The sequence below is a fragment of the Mesoplodon bidens genome, assembly GCF_964165515.1.
Source record: "Mesoplodon bidens genome assembly, chromosome: 2".
In the NCBI taxonomy this organism is placed as follows: domain Eukaryota; kingdom Metazoa; phylum Chordata; class Mammalia; order Artiodactyla; family Ziphiidae; genus Mesoplodon; species Mesoplodon bidens.
In genome coordinates, this window is record NC_138177.1 from 135,581,310 (window position 1) to 135,599,041 (window position 17,732).

Sequence of the window (17,732 nt, forward strand, 5' to 3'; positions counted from 1 at the left end):
GACTGGCTAGTTTGAATAATTTCAGTGGGCTCTGGGACATAAGGGCCATTCCTAGTTGCCTAGCACTTGGCCCTTGAGTAATTAGGACATGGAAATAGTGGCCCAAGTGTGAGAGCCTCAATAAAAGAAGTAGTTTGTTTGCAGATTAAAGACACACTTGCAAGCCATTCCTTCACTATCTCTAGGAATTGGCTAGCCCTGTGAAAGAGGCAGTCTCTCCAGAATCAGCAAGGCCCCATGATGTCAAAGTATCAGAATAAAAAGACATGCTTAATACAGTCAGTGTATGGAAACTCCTCTAAAAATAATAATAGTAGCTACAATTTTTCCAAACACTGAATTAGACATTTCTTTTCTTTACTTTGCCCCTTTCTTCCTTCCTTTACTCCTCCCTTCCTTCTTTTTTCTCTCTTCCTCTCTCTCTTTCTAGTTCTCTTGCTCCCCTTTCTCTCCTTTCCTTCCCTCTCTTCTCTTCTCTCTTTCTTCTATATCCCTTCTTCTTCCTTTTCCCTGCCTTCCTTTTCTTCATTTCTACAAATATTAATCAAATTCCTACTAAAATCCAAGCATTATTCTAACTGCTTATTTTCTCTTGAGGAGTAGAAAATACTGGTCTTACTTAGTAGATGAAGTAGTTGGGAATAAAAAGGTTCAGTAACTTACTGAGGTCACACAAATCACAGGCAGCATATCCGGTATTCAAAATTAGTCATGTTTTATTCTTAAGTCTCTATGTTTAAACATTATGCTAAACACAGAATACATACTATGACAACCCTAAAAGTTTGATGTGTTTGAATCTAAGTATCACACACCCACCAACTTCAGAGATGAACTGGTTTGTCAGCTGGACTCAGAAAATATTAAATACTTGGGAAACTGCAATGACCCTTCATTCATCCATCCCACAAATATTAATTGAGCACCTGGTTTCTAGACTAAGTTTCACCATTTATTAACTATGTGACATTGAGAAGGTCACTTAATCTCTCTAAGCCTTGGTTTCCTCATATATAAAATACAGATAGTGATAGTAACCTTACTAATACAACAAGCTCCTTTGGTAAATCAAAGTAGTTGTACAAAAATAGTTTGTAATTTACTTATATAATAAGTGTGTATAATTTCTAGGTCTGGACCGTCCATTCCATGGCTGACAAAAATGTAAGATCAGCATTTCAAAGTTCAGTGGCTTCTGAGTAATGAACTATACCTTTGTGTCAAGCCACTAAAAATTTGCTGGTGATGCACATTCAGGTGGACATTCTTGTCCTAAATGGTATCTTAATGGTATAATGCACTCCTGGTTATTAATTCTTTGTCCAAATTATATAAGTTCTAATTATAGGAGGGAAATTCAAATCTTAATTTTATTATATTGAAATTTCAAATCTTTTCTTATTTGCAGGTCAGGGCTATATGTAGGAAACATGGATTATATTTGACTTTGAGCCTTCTGGAAACATTACTTAACCATCAAGATTTGGGTTATCAGGACGAAATAAAGTAAGTTGATTTTTTATTCACACAGTCTTTTATTAGAATACCAAACACATAGATCTGTCTTTAGGCTAGAAGTTTTATGTATGAAGCAATCAATTTTATCACCTAAAGACAGTTAAGGAATGTTTGCTTATATTAAGAACAGAGGATCTTCTTGGTCATAGAAAAACAAAAGCAGTAAACTTCCACTTCCAGTTTACTGGTAAATGGTAAATCAGATGTACCATTTCACCCTAAATAACTAAAAAATAGGACAAAATATATGAAGCAATATTTTTCAGACTTTGGACATCAGGCAGCATAGAACAGTGATTCCTGAGAGAAGGAAATGAGGTAAGCTCAGTTTACTGAACAAGAAGAGGGATTCCAAACTGAGCCCAGCATTCTCCTTGAGCTAAAGGGACAGAGTATGAAGTTCAGGAAGGTCAAGAAGGCTAGAATGTCCAGTACAAAGTAGCAGCAAGGAGAGATCTCCTAGGGGTACTTTCTGGAGATTTCCAAAGAGTTGCCCTCATGTCTTCATGTGAAGACTTGGCTAATGTATGCATTTGAGGAAACCCAAGGCCAGAGAAAGAAACACCAAAAGAAAAAGGTGGGGAAATTTTTAGATCTCACACAGATTTGGGAATAGTTCATATTTCCACCAATCAGAGAGAAACACATGTGGCATTGATTAGCATCCCCAGAAGGGTATTGTGCTGTAGTGAAGCCTAATACATGAGAAATTTGAGTCTCAGAAGGAGAGAAGACAAATAGGGGGAAAGAAAAGAATGTTGAAAAAACAATGGCTGTAAGTTTTCCGAATTTGAAGAAAACTATAAAGACATGGACCTAAGAAGTGTAATGAAATTCAAATATTAGAAATTTGAAGTAAGCCATACCAAGGCTCAACATAATCAGATTGCTTAAACTAGCAGTAAATAAAAAACCTTAAATGCACAAGAGAAAATGACAAATTACATATAGAGCAGCAAAGATAAGAATTACAACAGATTTATCATTAGAAAAGATGTAAGCAATAAGACAGTGGAAAAACAACCTTAAAGTATTGAAGGAAGAAACTATCAATCTGCAATTCTACATCCAGCAAAACTATCTTTCAAAAACTAATGGAAATTAAGACTTTTTTCACACATACAAAGTTGAGAGAAGTCATAACTGTCAGAGCAGCACTACAAGAAATATTAAAAGAAGCCCTCAGGCAGAAGGAAAATAATCATTTTTAATCTATACAAAGAAATGAATAGTACAGGAAAAAATAAATGCCAATGAATAAAAATACATTTTCCTTATTTTAAAAAAACCTCTTTAAATAATAATTGACTATTTAAGGCAAAAACAATAACAATGTACTGTGGAGTTTATAACATAATAAAGTGCAACATTTGACAATGGCATACAAGACTGGGAGGGGGAAATAAAATTTTACTGTAAAAAGCTCCTTATACTATTAGCTAAGTAGTATAATTTTGGTTGAAGGAAGAATGTATTGAGTTAAAAATACTAATAGAGAAGATTAAACGGAATAATCACATGTAAATACTAAGAATAGATCAAAAAAAAGAGGGAAAGAAAACTAACAGGACAAATAGAAAATAAATACAAATAAAACTAATAGATTTAAATCCAGCCATATCAATAATTACAATAAGTATTAATGATTCAAATGCATCAATTAAAAGGAGGCAATTTTCAGGGACTTCCCTGGTGGTGCAGTGGTTAAGACTCTGTTCTCCCAATGCAGGGGGCCTGGGTTCGATCCCTGGTCAGGGAACTAGATCCCATATGTATGCCACAACTAAGAGTGTGCATGCCACAACTAAGGAGCCGGTGAGCTGCAACTAAGAAGCCACCCTGCCACAATTCAGGAACCCACCTGCTGCAACTAAGACCTGGTGTAAACAAATAAATAAATTAAATTAAATTAAAAGGCAGCAATTTTCAGATTTCATTTAAAAATCAAGACCCAACTAAATGCTATCTGAAATGAACCCCTTTAGAATATAAAGACAGACACATAGAAAGTAAAAGGATGGAAAGTGATATACCTTATTAATTCTAATGAAAAGAAAGCTGGGATGGTTACACTAAAGTCAGACAAAGTGGTTTCTAAATCAAGAGGTATTGCCAGAAATTCAATTCATCAAGAGGACATACAAACCTAAATGATCATGCCCTTAATAATATAGCTTCAATTTACATGAAGTAAAAACAAAACTGGAAGAAGGAATAGATTCACAATTATAGTTGGAGAACTGAACATCTTTCTGTCAGTAATTGATAAAACAAGTAGACATAAAATCAGTAAGCATATAGAAGACTTGGACCATATTATCAACTAAATTGATGTAACTGGCAATTACTCCACACAACAGCAGAATACAGATTCCTTTTAAGTGTTCATGAAATATTTAAAGGATAAACCCTATCTACCCTGATCCATAAAACAAGTCTCAGTAAATTTAGAAGGATGAAATCATATAAAATATGTTTTCTGACCCCCAAAAAATTAAATTAGAAATCAAAAAACAAAAACAAAATAAAATCTTGGAATTCTCCAAACATTATGAAACTAAACAATACACTTATAAATAACCACTGATCAAAGAAGAAATCACAAGGGAAATTAGACAATATTTTGAACTGAATTAAAATGAAAACACAATACACCAATAATCTTTGTCTTTTTTTCCTTTTCTTTTTCTTTTTTTTCCCAAACCCACTATATAATATTTTAAGGGAAGGGTTAGAAAGTGGTATACTTAACAAGAGCCTCAGGTCATTCTTTTTTTTTTAATTTTTGAATTTTATTTTATTTATCTATTTATTTCTTTTCTTTTTTTTTTTTTTTTTTTTTTTTTTTTTTTTGCAGTACGCGGGCCTTTCACTGTTGTGGCCTCTCCCATTGCAGGGCACAGGCTCCAGACGTGCAGGCTCAGTGGCCATGGCCCACAAGCCCAGCCGCTCCGTGGGTTTATTTCTATTTATTTTTATTTATTTCTTTATACAGCAGGTCCTTATTAGTCATCAATTTTATACACATCAGTGTATATATGTTAATCCCAATTGCGCAATTCAACACACCCCCATCCCCACAACCCCGCCGCTTTCCCCCTTGGTATCCATATGTTTGTTCTCTACATCTGTGTCTCAATTTCTCCCCTGCAAACCAGTTCATCTGTACCATTTTTCTAGGTTCCACATATATGCATTAATATACGATATTTTTCTCCTTCTGACTTACTTCACTCTGTATGACAGTCTCTACATCCATCCAGGTCTCAACAAATGACCCAATTTCATTCTTTTTTATGGCTGAGTAATATTCCATTGTATATATGTACCACATCTTCTTTATCCATTCGTCTGTCCATGGGTATTTAGGTTGCTTCCATGACCTGGCTATTGTAAACAGTGCTGCAATGAACATTGGGTGCATGTGTCTTTTTGAATTATGGTTTCCTCTGGGTATATGCCCAGTAGTGGGATTGCTGGGTCATATGGTAATTCTATTTTTAGTTTTTTAAGGAACCTCCATACCGTTCTCCACATTGGCTGTAAGTTACATTCCAAGCAACAGTGCAAGAGGGTTCCCTTTTCTCCACACCCTCTCCAGCATTTGTTCTTTGTAGATTTTCTGATGATGCCCATTCTAACTGGTGTGAGGTGATACCTCATTGTACTTTTGATTTGCATTTCTCTAATAATTAGTGATGTTGAGCAGCTTTTCATGTGCTTCTTGTCCATCTATATGTCTTCTTTGGAGAAATGTCTATTTAGGTCTTCTGCCTATTTTTGGATTGGGTTGTTTGTTTTTTTAATATTGAACTGCATGAGCTGTTTATATATTTTGGAGATTAATCCTTTGTCCATTGATTCATTTGCAAATATTTTCTCCCATGCTGAGGGTTGTCTTTTCATCTTGTTTATGGTTTCCTTTGCTGTGCAAAAGGTTTTAAATTTCATTAGGTCCCATTTGTTTATTTTTTATTTATTTCCATTACTCTAGGAGGTGGATCAAAAAAGATCTTGTTGTGATTTATGTCAAAGAGTGTTCTTCCTATGTTTTCCTCTAAGAGTTTTATAGTGTCCGTCTTATATTTAGGTCTCTAATCCATTTTGAGTTTATTTTTCTGTATGGTGTTAGGGAGTGTTCTAATTTCATTCTTTTACATGTAGCTGTCCAGTTTTCCCAGCACCACTTATTGAAGAGACTGTCTTTTCTCCATTGTATATCCTTGCCTCCTTTGTCATATATTAGTTGACCAGAGGTGTGTAGGTGTGTCTCTGGGCTTTCTATCCTGTTCCATTGATCTATGTTTCTGGTTTTGTGCCAGCACCATATTGTCTTGATTACTGTAGCTTTGTAGTACACTCTGAAGTCAGGGAGTCTATTCCTCTGGCTTTGTTTTTTTTCCATCAAGACTGCTTTGGCTATTCGGGGTCTTTAGTGTCTCCATACAAATATTAAGATTTTTTGTTCTAGTTCCATAAAAAATGCCATTGGTAATTTGATAGGGATTGCATTGAATCTGTAGATTGCTTTGGGAAGTATAGTCATTTTCACAATATTGATTCTTCAAGTCCAAGAACATGGTATATCTCTCCAACTGTTTGTGTCATCTTTAATTTCTTTCATCAGTGGCTTATAGTTTTCTGCATACAGGTCTTTGTCTCCCTAGGTAGGTTTTTCCTAGGTATTTTATTCTTTTTGTTGCAATGGTAAATGGGAGTGTTTCCTTAATTTCTCTTTCACATCTTTCATCATTAATTTATAGGCATGCAAGAGATTTTTGTGCATTAATTTTGTATCCTGCCACTTTACCAAATTCATTGATTAGCTCTAGTAGTTTTCTGGTGGGATCTTTAGGATTCTCTATGTATAGTATCATGTCATCTGCAGACAGTGAGAGTTTTACTTCTTCTTTTCCAATTTGTATTCTTTTTATTTCTTTTTCTTCTCTGATTGCCATGGCTAGGACTTCCAAAACTATGTTGAATAATAGTGGTGAGAGTGGACATCCTTATCTTGTTCCTGATCTTAGAGGAAATGTTTTCAGTTTTTCACCATTGAGAATGATGTTTACTGTGGGTTTGTTGTATATGGGCTTTATTATGTTGAGGTAGGTTCCATCTTTGCCCACTTTCTGGAGAGTTTTTATCATAAATAGGTGTTGAATTTTGTCAAAAGCTTTTTCTGCATCTATTGAGATGATCATATGGTTTTTATTCTTCAATTTGTTAATATGGTATATCATATTGTTTGATTTGTGTATATTGAAGAATCCTTGCATCCCTGGGATAAATCCCACTTGATCATGGTGTATGATCCTTTTAATGTGTTGTTGAATTCTCTTTGCTAGTATTTGTTGAGGGTTTTTGCATCTATATTCATCAGTGATATTGGTCTGTAGTTTTCTTTTTTTGTAATATCTTTGTCTGGTTTTGGTGTCAGGGTGATGGTGGCCTCGTAGAATGAGTTTGGGAGTGTTCATCCCTCTGCAATTTTTTGGAAGACTTTGAGAAAGATGCGTGTTAGCTCTTCTCTAAATATTTGATAGAATTCACCTGTGAAGCCATATGGTCCTGGACTTTTGTTTGTTGGAAGATTTTTAATCACATTTTCAATTTCATTACTTGTGATTGGTCTGTTCATATTTTCTATTTCTTCCTGGTTCATTCTTGGAAGGTTATACCTTTCTAAGAATTTGTCCATTTCTTCCAGGTTGTCCATTTTATTGGCATAGAGTTGCTTGTACTAGTCACGTAGGATGCTTTGTATTTCTGTGGTGTCTGTTGTAACTTCTCCTTTTTCATTTCTAATTTTATTGATTTCATTCCTCTCCCTCTTTTTCTTGATTAGTCTGCCTAATGGTTTATCAATTTTCTTTATCTTCTCAAAGAACCAGCTTTTAGTTTTTTTTATGTTTGCTATTGTTTTCATTGTTTCTATTTCATTTATTTCTGCTCTGATTTTATGATTTCTTTCCTTCTGCTAACTTTGGGTTTTGTTTGTTTTTCTTTCATTAGTTCCTTTAGGTATATGGTTAGATTGTTTATTTGGGATTTTTCTTGTTTCTTGCGGTAGGCTTGTGTAGCTATAAACTTCCCTCTGAGAACTGCTTTTGCTGCATCCCATAAGTTTTGGATTGTCGTGTTTTCATTGTCATTAGTCTCCAGGTATATTTTGATTTCCCCTTTGATTTCTTCAGCGATTTCTTGGTTATTTAGTAACGTATTGTTTAGCCTCCATGTTTTTGTGTTTTTTACACTTTTTCCCCTGTAATTCACTTCTAATCTCATAGCATTGTATTCGGAAAAGATGCTTGATATGATTTCAATTGTCTTAAATTTATTGTGTGTAAATTTACTGCAGGTGGTGGAAGGGGGAAGCATAGGAGCCACGGAGGAGAGCACAGCCACAGGGGTGCAGAGGGCAAAGCGGAGAGATTCCCGCACACAGGATCGGTGCCGACTGGCACTCACCAACCCAAGAGGCTTGTCTGCTCACCCGCTGGGGCAGGCGTGGCTGGGAGCTGAGGCTCGGGCTTTGGTCGGAATGCAGGGAGAGGACTGGCAGCGTGAACACAACCTGCAGAGGGTTACTGAACCATGGCTAGCCTGGAGGGAGTACAGGGAAAAGTCTGGACCTGGTGAAGAGACAAGAGACTTTTTCTTGCCTCTTTGTTTCCTGGTGCATGAGGAGAGGGGATTAAGAGCGCTGCTTAAAAGAGCTGCAGAGACAGGTGTGAGCCACGGCTATCAGTGTGGACCCCAGAGACGGGCACTAGATGCTAAGGCTGCTGCTGCTGCCACCAAGAATCCTGTGAGCAAGCACAGGTCACTATCCACACTGGCCCTCTCGGGACTCTGTGCAGCCTGCCACTGCCAGGGTCCCGTGATCGAGGGACAACTTCCCCGGGAGAACGAACAGCACGCCTCAGGCTGATGCAATGTCACGCTGGCCTCTGCCACCGCAGGCTCGCCCTGTATCCGCACCCCTCCCTCCCCCTGGCCTGAGTGTGCCAAAACCCCTGAATCAACGGCTTCTTTAATCCCGTCCTGTCTGAGCAAACAACAGACGCCCTCAGGTGACCTACATGTAGAGGCGGGGCCAAATCCAAAGCTGAACCCCCGGAGCTCTCCGAACAAAGAAGAGAAAGGAAAATTTCTCCCAGCAGCCTCAGAAGCAGCAGATTAAAGTTCCACAATCAAATCCATGTACCCTGCTTCTGTGGAATACAGGAATAGACAACAAATAATCCCAAATTGAGAAAGTGGACTTTGGGAGCAAGATAGATCATTTTTTCCCCTTTTCATCTTTTTGTGGGTATGTATGTGTATGCTTCTGTGTGAGATTTTGTCTGTATACCTTTGCTTTCACAATTTGTCCAAGGGTTCTGTCCATCTGGTTTTTTTTTACTTTAAAAATTTTTTTCTTAAAATTATTTTTTATTTTAATAACTTTATTTTATTTTATCTTACTTTATTTTATTCTATCCCCTTTCTTTCTTTCTTTTTTCTTTCTTTCTTTCATTTTTTTCTGCCTTTTATTCTGAGCCGTGTGGAGGACACAGTCTGGGTGCTCTAGCCAGACATCAGGGCTGTGTCACTGAGGTGAAGAGCCAACTTCAGGACACTGGTCCACAAGAGACCTTCCAGCTCCATGTAATATCAAATGGTGAATATCTCCCAGAGATCTCCATCCCAATGCCAAGACCAAGCTTCACTCAACAACCAGCAAGCTACAGTGCTGAACACCCTATGCCAAACAACTAGCAAGATAGGAACACATCCCCATCCATTAGCAGAGAGGCTGCCTAAAATAATAATAAGGCCACAGACACCCCAAAACACACCACCAGACGTGGACCTGCCCACCAGAAAGACAAGATCTAGCCTCATCCACCAGAACACAGGCACTAATCCCCTCCACCAGGAAACCTATACAGCCCACTGAACCAACCTTAGCCACTGGGGACAGACACCAAAAACAATGGGAACTACGAAGCTGCAGCCTGCGAAAAGGATACACCAAACACAGTATGATAAGCAAAATGAAAAGACAGAAAAACACAGAGCAGATGAAGGAGCAAGGTAAAAACCCACCAGAACAAACAAATGAAGAGGAAATAGGCAGTGTACCTGAAAAAGAATTCCGAATAATGAAAGTAAAGGTGATCCAAAATCTTGGAAATAGAATAGAGAAAATGCAAGAAACATTTTAAAAAGACCTAGAAGAACTAAAGAGGAAACAAGCAATGATGAACAACACAATAAATGAAATTAAAAATACTCCAGAAGGGATCAATAGCAGAATAACTGAGGCAGAAGAACGGATAAGTGACCTGGAAGATAAAATAGTGGAAATAACTACTGCAGAGCAGAATAAAGAAAAAAGAATGAAAAGAACTGAGGACAGTCTCAGAGACCTCTGGGACAACATTAAAGGCACCAATATTCAAATTATAGGGGTCCCAGAAGAAGAAGAGAAAAAGAAAGGGACTGAGAAAATATTTGAAGAGATTATAGTTGAAAACTTCCCTAATATGGGAAAGGAAATAGTTAATCAAGTCCAGGAAAAACAGAGAGTCCCATACATGATAAATCCAAGGAGAAATATGCCAAGACACATATTACTCAAACTATCAAAAATTAAATACAAAGAAAACATATTAAAAGTGGCAAGGGAAAAACAACAAATAACACACAAGGGAATCCCCATAAGGTGAACAGCTGATCTTTCAGCAGAAACTCTGCAAGCGAGAAGGGAGTGGCAGGACATATTTAAAGTGATGCAGGAGAAAAACCTACAACCAAGATTACTCTACGCAGCAAGGATCTCATTCAGATTTGATGGAGAAATTAAAACCTTTACAGACAAGCAAAAGTTGAGAGAGGTCAGCACCACCAAACCAGATTTACAACAAATGCTACAGGAACTTCTATAGGAAAGAAACACAAGAGAAGGAAAAGACCTACAATAACAACCCAAAACACTTAAGAAAATGGGAATAGGAACATACATATTGATAATTACCTGAAATGTAAATGGATTAAATTCTCCCACCAAAGACACAGACTGGCTGAATGGATACAAAAACAAGACCCGTATATATGTTGTCTACAAGAGACCCACTTCAGACCTAGAGACACATACAGACTGAGGTGAGGGGATGGAAAAAGATATTCCATGCAAATGGAAATCAGAAGAAAGCTGGAGTAGCAATTCCCATATCAGAAAAAATGAACTTTAAAATAAAGACTATTACAAGGGACAAAGAAGGACACTACATAATGATCAAGGGAGCAATCCAAGAAGAAGATATAACAATTGTAAATATTTATGCACCCAACATAGAAGCACCTCAATACATAAGGCAAATACTAACAGCCATAAAAGAGGAAATCGACAGTAACACAATCATAGTAGGGGCTTTAACACCCCACTTCCACCAATGGACAGATCATCAAAAATGAAAATAAATAAGGAAACACAAGCTTTAAATGATACATTAAACAACATGGACTTAATGGATATTTATAGGACATTCCATCCAAAAACAACAGAATACACATTTTTCTCAAGTGCTCATGGAACATTCTCAAGGATAGATCATACCTTGGCTCACAAATCTAGCCTTGGTAAATTTAATAAAATTGAAATCATATCAAGTATCTTTTCTGACCACAACGCTATGAGACAAGATATCAATTACAGGAAAAGATCTGTAAAAAATACAAACACATGGAAGCTAAACAATATACTACTTAATAAAGAAGTGATCACTGAAGAAATCAAAGAGGAAATTTAAAAATACCTAGAAACAAATGACAGTGGAGACACAATGACCCAAAACTGATGGGATGTAGCGAAAGCAGTTCTAAGAGGGAAGGTTATAGCAATACAACCCTACCTCAAGAAACAAGAAACATCTCAAATAAACAACCTAACCTTGCACCTAAAGCAATTAGAGAAAGAAGAACAAAAAAAAAAAAACAACCCAAAGTTAGCAGAAGGAAAGGAATCATAAAGATCAGATCAGAAATCAATGAAAAAGAAATGAAGGAAATGATAGCAAAGATCAATAAAACAAAAAGTTGGTTCTTTGAGAAGATAAATAAAATTGGTAAACCATTAGCCAGACTCATCAAGAAAAAAAGGGAGAAGACTCAAATCAATAGAATTAGAAATGAAAAAGGAGAAGTAACAACTGACACTGCAGAAACACAAAAGATCATGAGAGATTACTACAAGCAACTATATGGCAATAAAATGGACAACCTGGAAGAAATGGAAAAATTCTTAGAAATGCACAACCTTCCAAGACTGAACCAGGAAGAAATAGAAAATATGAACAGACCAATCACAAGCACTGGAATTGAAAATGTGATTAAAAACCTTCCAACAAACAAAAGCCCAGGACCAGATGGCTTCACAGGCGAATTCTGTCAAACATTTAGCGAAGAGCTAACACCTATCCTTCTCAAACTCTTCCAAAATAAAGCAGAGGGAGGAACACTCCCAAACTCATTCTACGAGGCCACCATCACCCTGATACCAAAACCAGACAAAGATGTCACAAAGAAAGAAAACTACAGGCCTATATCACTGATGAACATAGATGCAAAAATCCTCAACAAAATACTAACAAACAGAATCCAACAGCACATTAAAAGGATCATACACCATGATCGAGTGGGGTTTATTCCAGGAATTCAAGGATTATTCAATATATGCAAATCAATCAACGTGATATACCATATTAACAAACTGAAGGAAAAAAAAACATATGATCATCTCAATAGATGCAGAGAAATCTTTCGACAAAATTCAACACCCATTTATGGTAAAAACCCTGTAGAAAGTAGGCATAGAGAGAACTTTCCTTAACATAATAAAGGCCATATATGACAAACCCACAGCCAACATCATCCTCAATGGTGAAAAACTGAAACCATTTCCACTAAGATCAGGAAAAAGACAAGGTTGCCCACTCTCACCACTATTATTCAACATAGTTTTGGAAGTTTTAGCCACAGCAATCAGAGAAGAAAAAGAAATAAAAGGAATCCAAATCAGAAAAGAAGTAAAGCTGTCACTGTTTGCAGATGACATGATACTATAAATAGAAAACCCTAAAGATGCTACCAGAAAACTACTAGAGCTAATCAATGAATTTGGTAAAGTAACAGGATACAAAATTAATGCACAGAAATCTCTTGCATTCCTATACACGAATGATGAAATATCTCAAAGAGAAATTAAGGAAACACTCCCATTTACCATTAAAACAAAAAAGAATAAAATACCTAGGAATAAACCTACCTACAGAGACAAAAGACCTATATGTTGAAAACTATAAGCCACTGATGAAAGAAATTAAAGATGACACAAACAGATGGACAGATATACCATGTTCTTGGATTGGAAGAATCAACATTGTGAAAACGACTATACTACCCAAAGCAATCTACAGATTCAGTGCAATCCCTATCAAACTACCAATGGAGTTTTTCACAGAACTAGAAAAAAATTTTTTCACAATTTGTATGGAAACACAAAAGACCCTGAATAGCCAAAGCAATCTTGTGAAAGAAAAATGGAGCTGGAGGAATCAGGCTCCCTGACTTCAGACTATACTACAAAGCTTAAGTAATCAAGACAGTATGGTACTGGCACACAAACAGAAATATAGATCAATGGAACAGGATAGAAAGCCCAGAGATAAACCCACACACATATGGTCACCTTATCTTTGATAAGGGAGGCAAGAATATACAGTGGAGAAAAGACATCCTTTTCAATAAGTGGTGCTGGGGAAACTGGACAGATACATGTAAAAGAATGAAATTAGAACACTCCCTAACACCATACACAAAAATAAGCTCAAAATGGATTAAAGACCTAAATGTAATGCCAGACACTATCAAACTATTAGAGGAAAACATAGGCAGAACATTCTATGATGACCTAAATCATGGCAAGATCCTTTTTGACCCACCTCCTAGAGAAATGGAAATAAACCCAAAAATAAACAAATGGGACCTAATGAAACTTAAAAGCTTTTGCACAGTAAAGGAAACCATAAACAGGATGAAAAGACAACCCCCAGAATGTGAGAATATATTTGCAAATGAAGCAACTGACAAAGGATTAATCTCCAAAATTTACAAGCAGCTCATGTAGCTCAATATCAAAAAAACAAAAAAACCCAATCCAAAAATGGACAGAAAACCTAAATACACATTTCTCCAAAGAAGATACACAGATTGCCAACAAACACATGATAGGATGCTCAACATCACTAATCATTAGAGAAATGCAAAGCAAAACTACAATGAGATATCATCTCACACTGCTCAGAATGGCCAGCATCAAAAATGTACAGACAGGGCTTCCCTGGTGGCGCAGTGGTTGAGAGTCCGCCTGCCGATGCAGGGGACACGGGTTCGTGCCCCTATCCCGGAAGATCCCACATGCTGCGCAGCGGCTGGGCCCGCGAGCCATGGCCGCGGAGCCTGTGTGTCCGGAGCCTGTGCTCCGCAACGGGAGAGGCCACAGCAGTGAGAGGCCCGCGTACAGCAAAAAAAAAAAAAAAAAGTACAGACAATAAATGCTGGAGAGGGTGTGGAGAAATGGGAACCCTCTTGCACTGTCGGTGGGAATGTAAATTGATACAGCCACTATGGAGAACGGTATGGAGGTTCCTTAAAAAACTACAAATAGAACTACTATATGACCCAGCAATCCCACTACTGGGCATATACCCTGAGAAAACCATAATTCAAAAACCGTCATGTACCATAATGTTCATTGCAGGTCTATTTACAATAGCCAGGACATGGAAACATCCTAAGTGTCCATTGACAGGTGAATGGATAAAGAAGATGTGACACATATATACAATGGAATATTACTCAGCTATAAAAATAAAAGAAATTGAGTTATTTGTAGTGAGGTGGATGGACCTAGAGTCTGTCATACAGAGTGAAGTAAGTCAGAAGGAGAAAAAAATACAGTATTCTAACACATATATATGGAATCTAAAAAAAAAAAATGGTCATGAAGAACCTGGGTGCAAGACGGGAATAAAGACACAGACCTTCTAGATAATGGACTTGAGGACACGGGTGGGGTAAGGGTAAGCTGGGACAAAGTGAGAGAGTGGCATGGACATATATACACTACCAAATGTAAAATAGAAAGCTTGTGGGAAGTAGCTGCATAGCACAGGGAGATTGGCTCGGTGCTTGGTGACCACCTAGAGGAGTGGGATAGAGAGGGTTGGAGGGAGGGAAACGCAAGACGAAGAGGTATGGGGATATATGTATATGTGTAACTGATTCACTTTGTTATAAAGCAGAAACTAACACACCATTCTAAAGCAATTATACTCCAATAAAGATGTTAAAATAAATAAATAAATATATATATATATAAATAAATAAATAAAATTAAAAATCTCAAAATTAATTAAAGACCTAAATATAAGGCCAGACAGTATAAAACTTTTAGAGGAAAGCAAAGGCAGAACACTCTTTGACATAAATTGCAGCAAGATCTTTTTTGAGCCACCTCCTAGAGTCATGAAAATAAAAACAAAAATAAACAAATGGGATCTAAGTAAACTTAAAAGCTTTTGCACAGCAAGGAAACCATAAACAGCATGAAAAGACAACCCTCATAATGGGAGAAAATATTTGCAAACGAAGCAACAAACAAGGGATCCATGTCCAAAATATACAAACAGCTCATGCAGTTCAATATCAAAATAAATAAATAAAATAACAATCAAATAATGGAAGAACATCTATATTGACATTTCTCCAAAGAAGATGTATGGGTGGCCAAAAAGCACATGAAAAGATGCTCAGCGTCACTAATTATTAGAGAAATGCAAATCAAAACTACAGTGAGGTATCATCTCACACCAGTCAGAATGGCCATCATCAAAAAATCTACAAAAAATAAATGCTGGAGAGGGTGTGGAGAAAAGGGAATGCTCTTACAGTGTTGGTGGGAACGTAAACTGATACAGCCACTATGGAGAACAGTACGGAGGTTCTTTAAGAAACTGAAAAGAGAATTAACATATGACCCAGCAATCCCACTACTGGATATACCCCCAGAAAACCATAATTCAAAAGGATACATGTGGGAGTTCCCTGGTGCAGAGTGGTTAAGAATCTGCCTGCCAGTGCAGGGGACACATGTTCAAGCCCTGGTCTGAGAAGATCCCACACGCTATGGAGCAACTAAGCCCATGCGCCACAACTATTGAGCCTGCACTCTAGAGCCCACAAGCCACAACTACTGAGCACGCGTGCCACAACTACTGAAGCCCGCACACCTAGAGCCCATGCTCCACAACAAGAGAAGTCACCACAATGAGAAACCCACACACCGCAACAAAGAGTAGCCCCCTCTCAATGCAACAAGAACAAGCCTGCATGCAGCAATGAAGACCCAATGCAGCCAAAAATAAATAAATAAATAGATACATTTCAAAAGAGATACATGCACCCCAATGTTCATTGCAACACTATTTACAATAGCCAGGACATGGAAGCAACCTAAATGTCTATCAACAGAGGAATGGATAAAGAAGATGTGGTACATATACACAATGGAATATTACTCAGCCATAAAAAAGAGCAAACTAATGCCATTTGCAACAACATGGATGGACCTAGAGATTATCATACTGAGTGAAGTAAGTCAGACATAGAAGGACAAATATATGATACTGCTTATATGTGGGATCTAAAAAAGGGGTACAAATGGGGCTTCCCTGGTGGTGTAGTGGTTGAGAGTCCGCCTGCCGATGCAGGGGACACGGGTTTGTGCCCTGGTCCAGGAAGATCCCACATGTCACAGAGCAGCTAGGCCTGTGAGCCATGGCTGCTGAGCCTGTGCATCTGGAGCCTGTGCTCTGCAATGGGAGAGGCCAGAACAGTAAGAGGCCCACGTACCGCAAAAAAAAAAAAAAAGAAAAAGAAAGGGGTACAAATGAATTTATTTACAAAACAGAAGTAGAGTCATAAATGTGGAAAACAAACTTATGGGGAGTTCCCTGGTGGCGCAGCAGTTAAGAATCCGCCTGCCAATGGAGGGGACATGGGTTCAATCCCTGGTCCAGGATGATCTCACATGCCGCAGAGCAACTAAGCCCATGTGCCTCAACTACTGAGCCTGTGCTCTAGAGCCTGTGAGCCAGAACTACTGAGCCTGTGCATCACAACTACTGAAGCCTGCATGCCCTAGAGCCCACATGCCACAACTACTGAGCCCATGCACTGCAAGTACTAAAGCCTGTGCACCTAGAGCCCTGTGCTCCACAACAAGAGAAGCCATCACAATGAGAAACTCACACACCACAATGAAGAGTAGCCCCCGCTTACCCCAACTAGAGAAAGCCAATGTGCAGCAACGAAGACCCAAGGCAGCCAAAAAAAAAATTGAAAGAAAACAAACTTATGGTCATCAGGGGATAAGTGGGGTGAAGGATAAATTGGGAGATTGGGATTGACTTATACACACTACTATATATAAAATAGATAACTAATAAGAACCTGCTGTATAGCATAGGGAAGTCTACTCAATACTCTGCAATGGCCTATGTGGGAAAAGAATCTAAAAAAAAAAAGTGTATATATCTATATGTATAACTGATTCACTTTGCTGTACACCTGAAACTAACACAACATTGTAAATCAACTATACTCCAATAAAAATTTTTAAAAATACAAAACAATATTTCTTTGAAAGCTATTGTTTGAAATTCCAATTGAACAACCAACAGAAAGAAGGAAAAACCCCTCTGTGGAAGACATTAACATCTCATAAAATCTCTAGAATTATCCATACAAAATGTTCAGTTAGAAATGGTCATGAATGATACAAAACAGAACATGGATTTTCAAATAACTCTAATTAATACGTTTAAGAAAATGAATAAGATGAAGAATTTTCAGCCATTAATTTGAATCTATAAAAGGAATCAAATGGAATATCTAGAACTAAAAAATACAAAAACTAAATTTAAAAACTCAACAGATGGGTTTAATAGAAGATAGCTGAAGAGAGGATTAGTGAACTGGAATATCGTTCAATAGGAAATATCCAGGTTGAAGCATAAATGAGAAAAGATGATGGGATATACAAAACAGAATGTATAAGAGACATATAGGAAATGGTGACACTATCCAAGATATGTGTAATTAAG

At 37.4% G+C, this 17,732-nt stretch overlaps 1 protein-coding gene across 1 annotated transcript in view; it reads left to right on the forward strand.

Moving 5' to 3' along the window:
- The window catches only part of LOC308604968 (uncharacterized protein C1orf87), a gene marked incomplete at both ends in the record, with an annotated part of 88,347 nt that overhangs the window by 53,996 nt on the left and 16,619 nt on the right, over positions 1-17,732 (forward strand). The window contains 2 exon segments of the mRNA XM_081214603.1: positions 1,409-1,506; positions 1,644-1,705. Of these exon segments, the coding sequence (XP_081070729.1) occupies positions 1,409-1,506; positions 1,644-1,705 (160 nt within the window).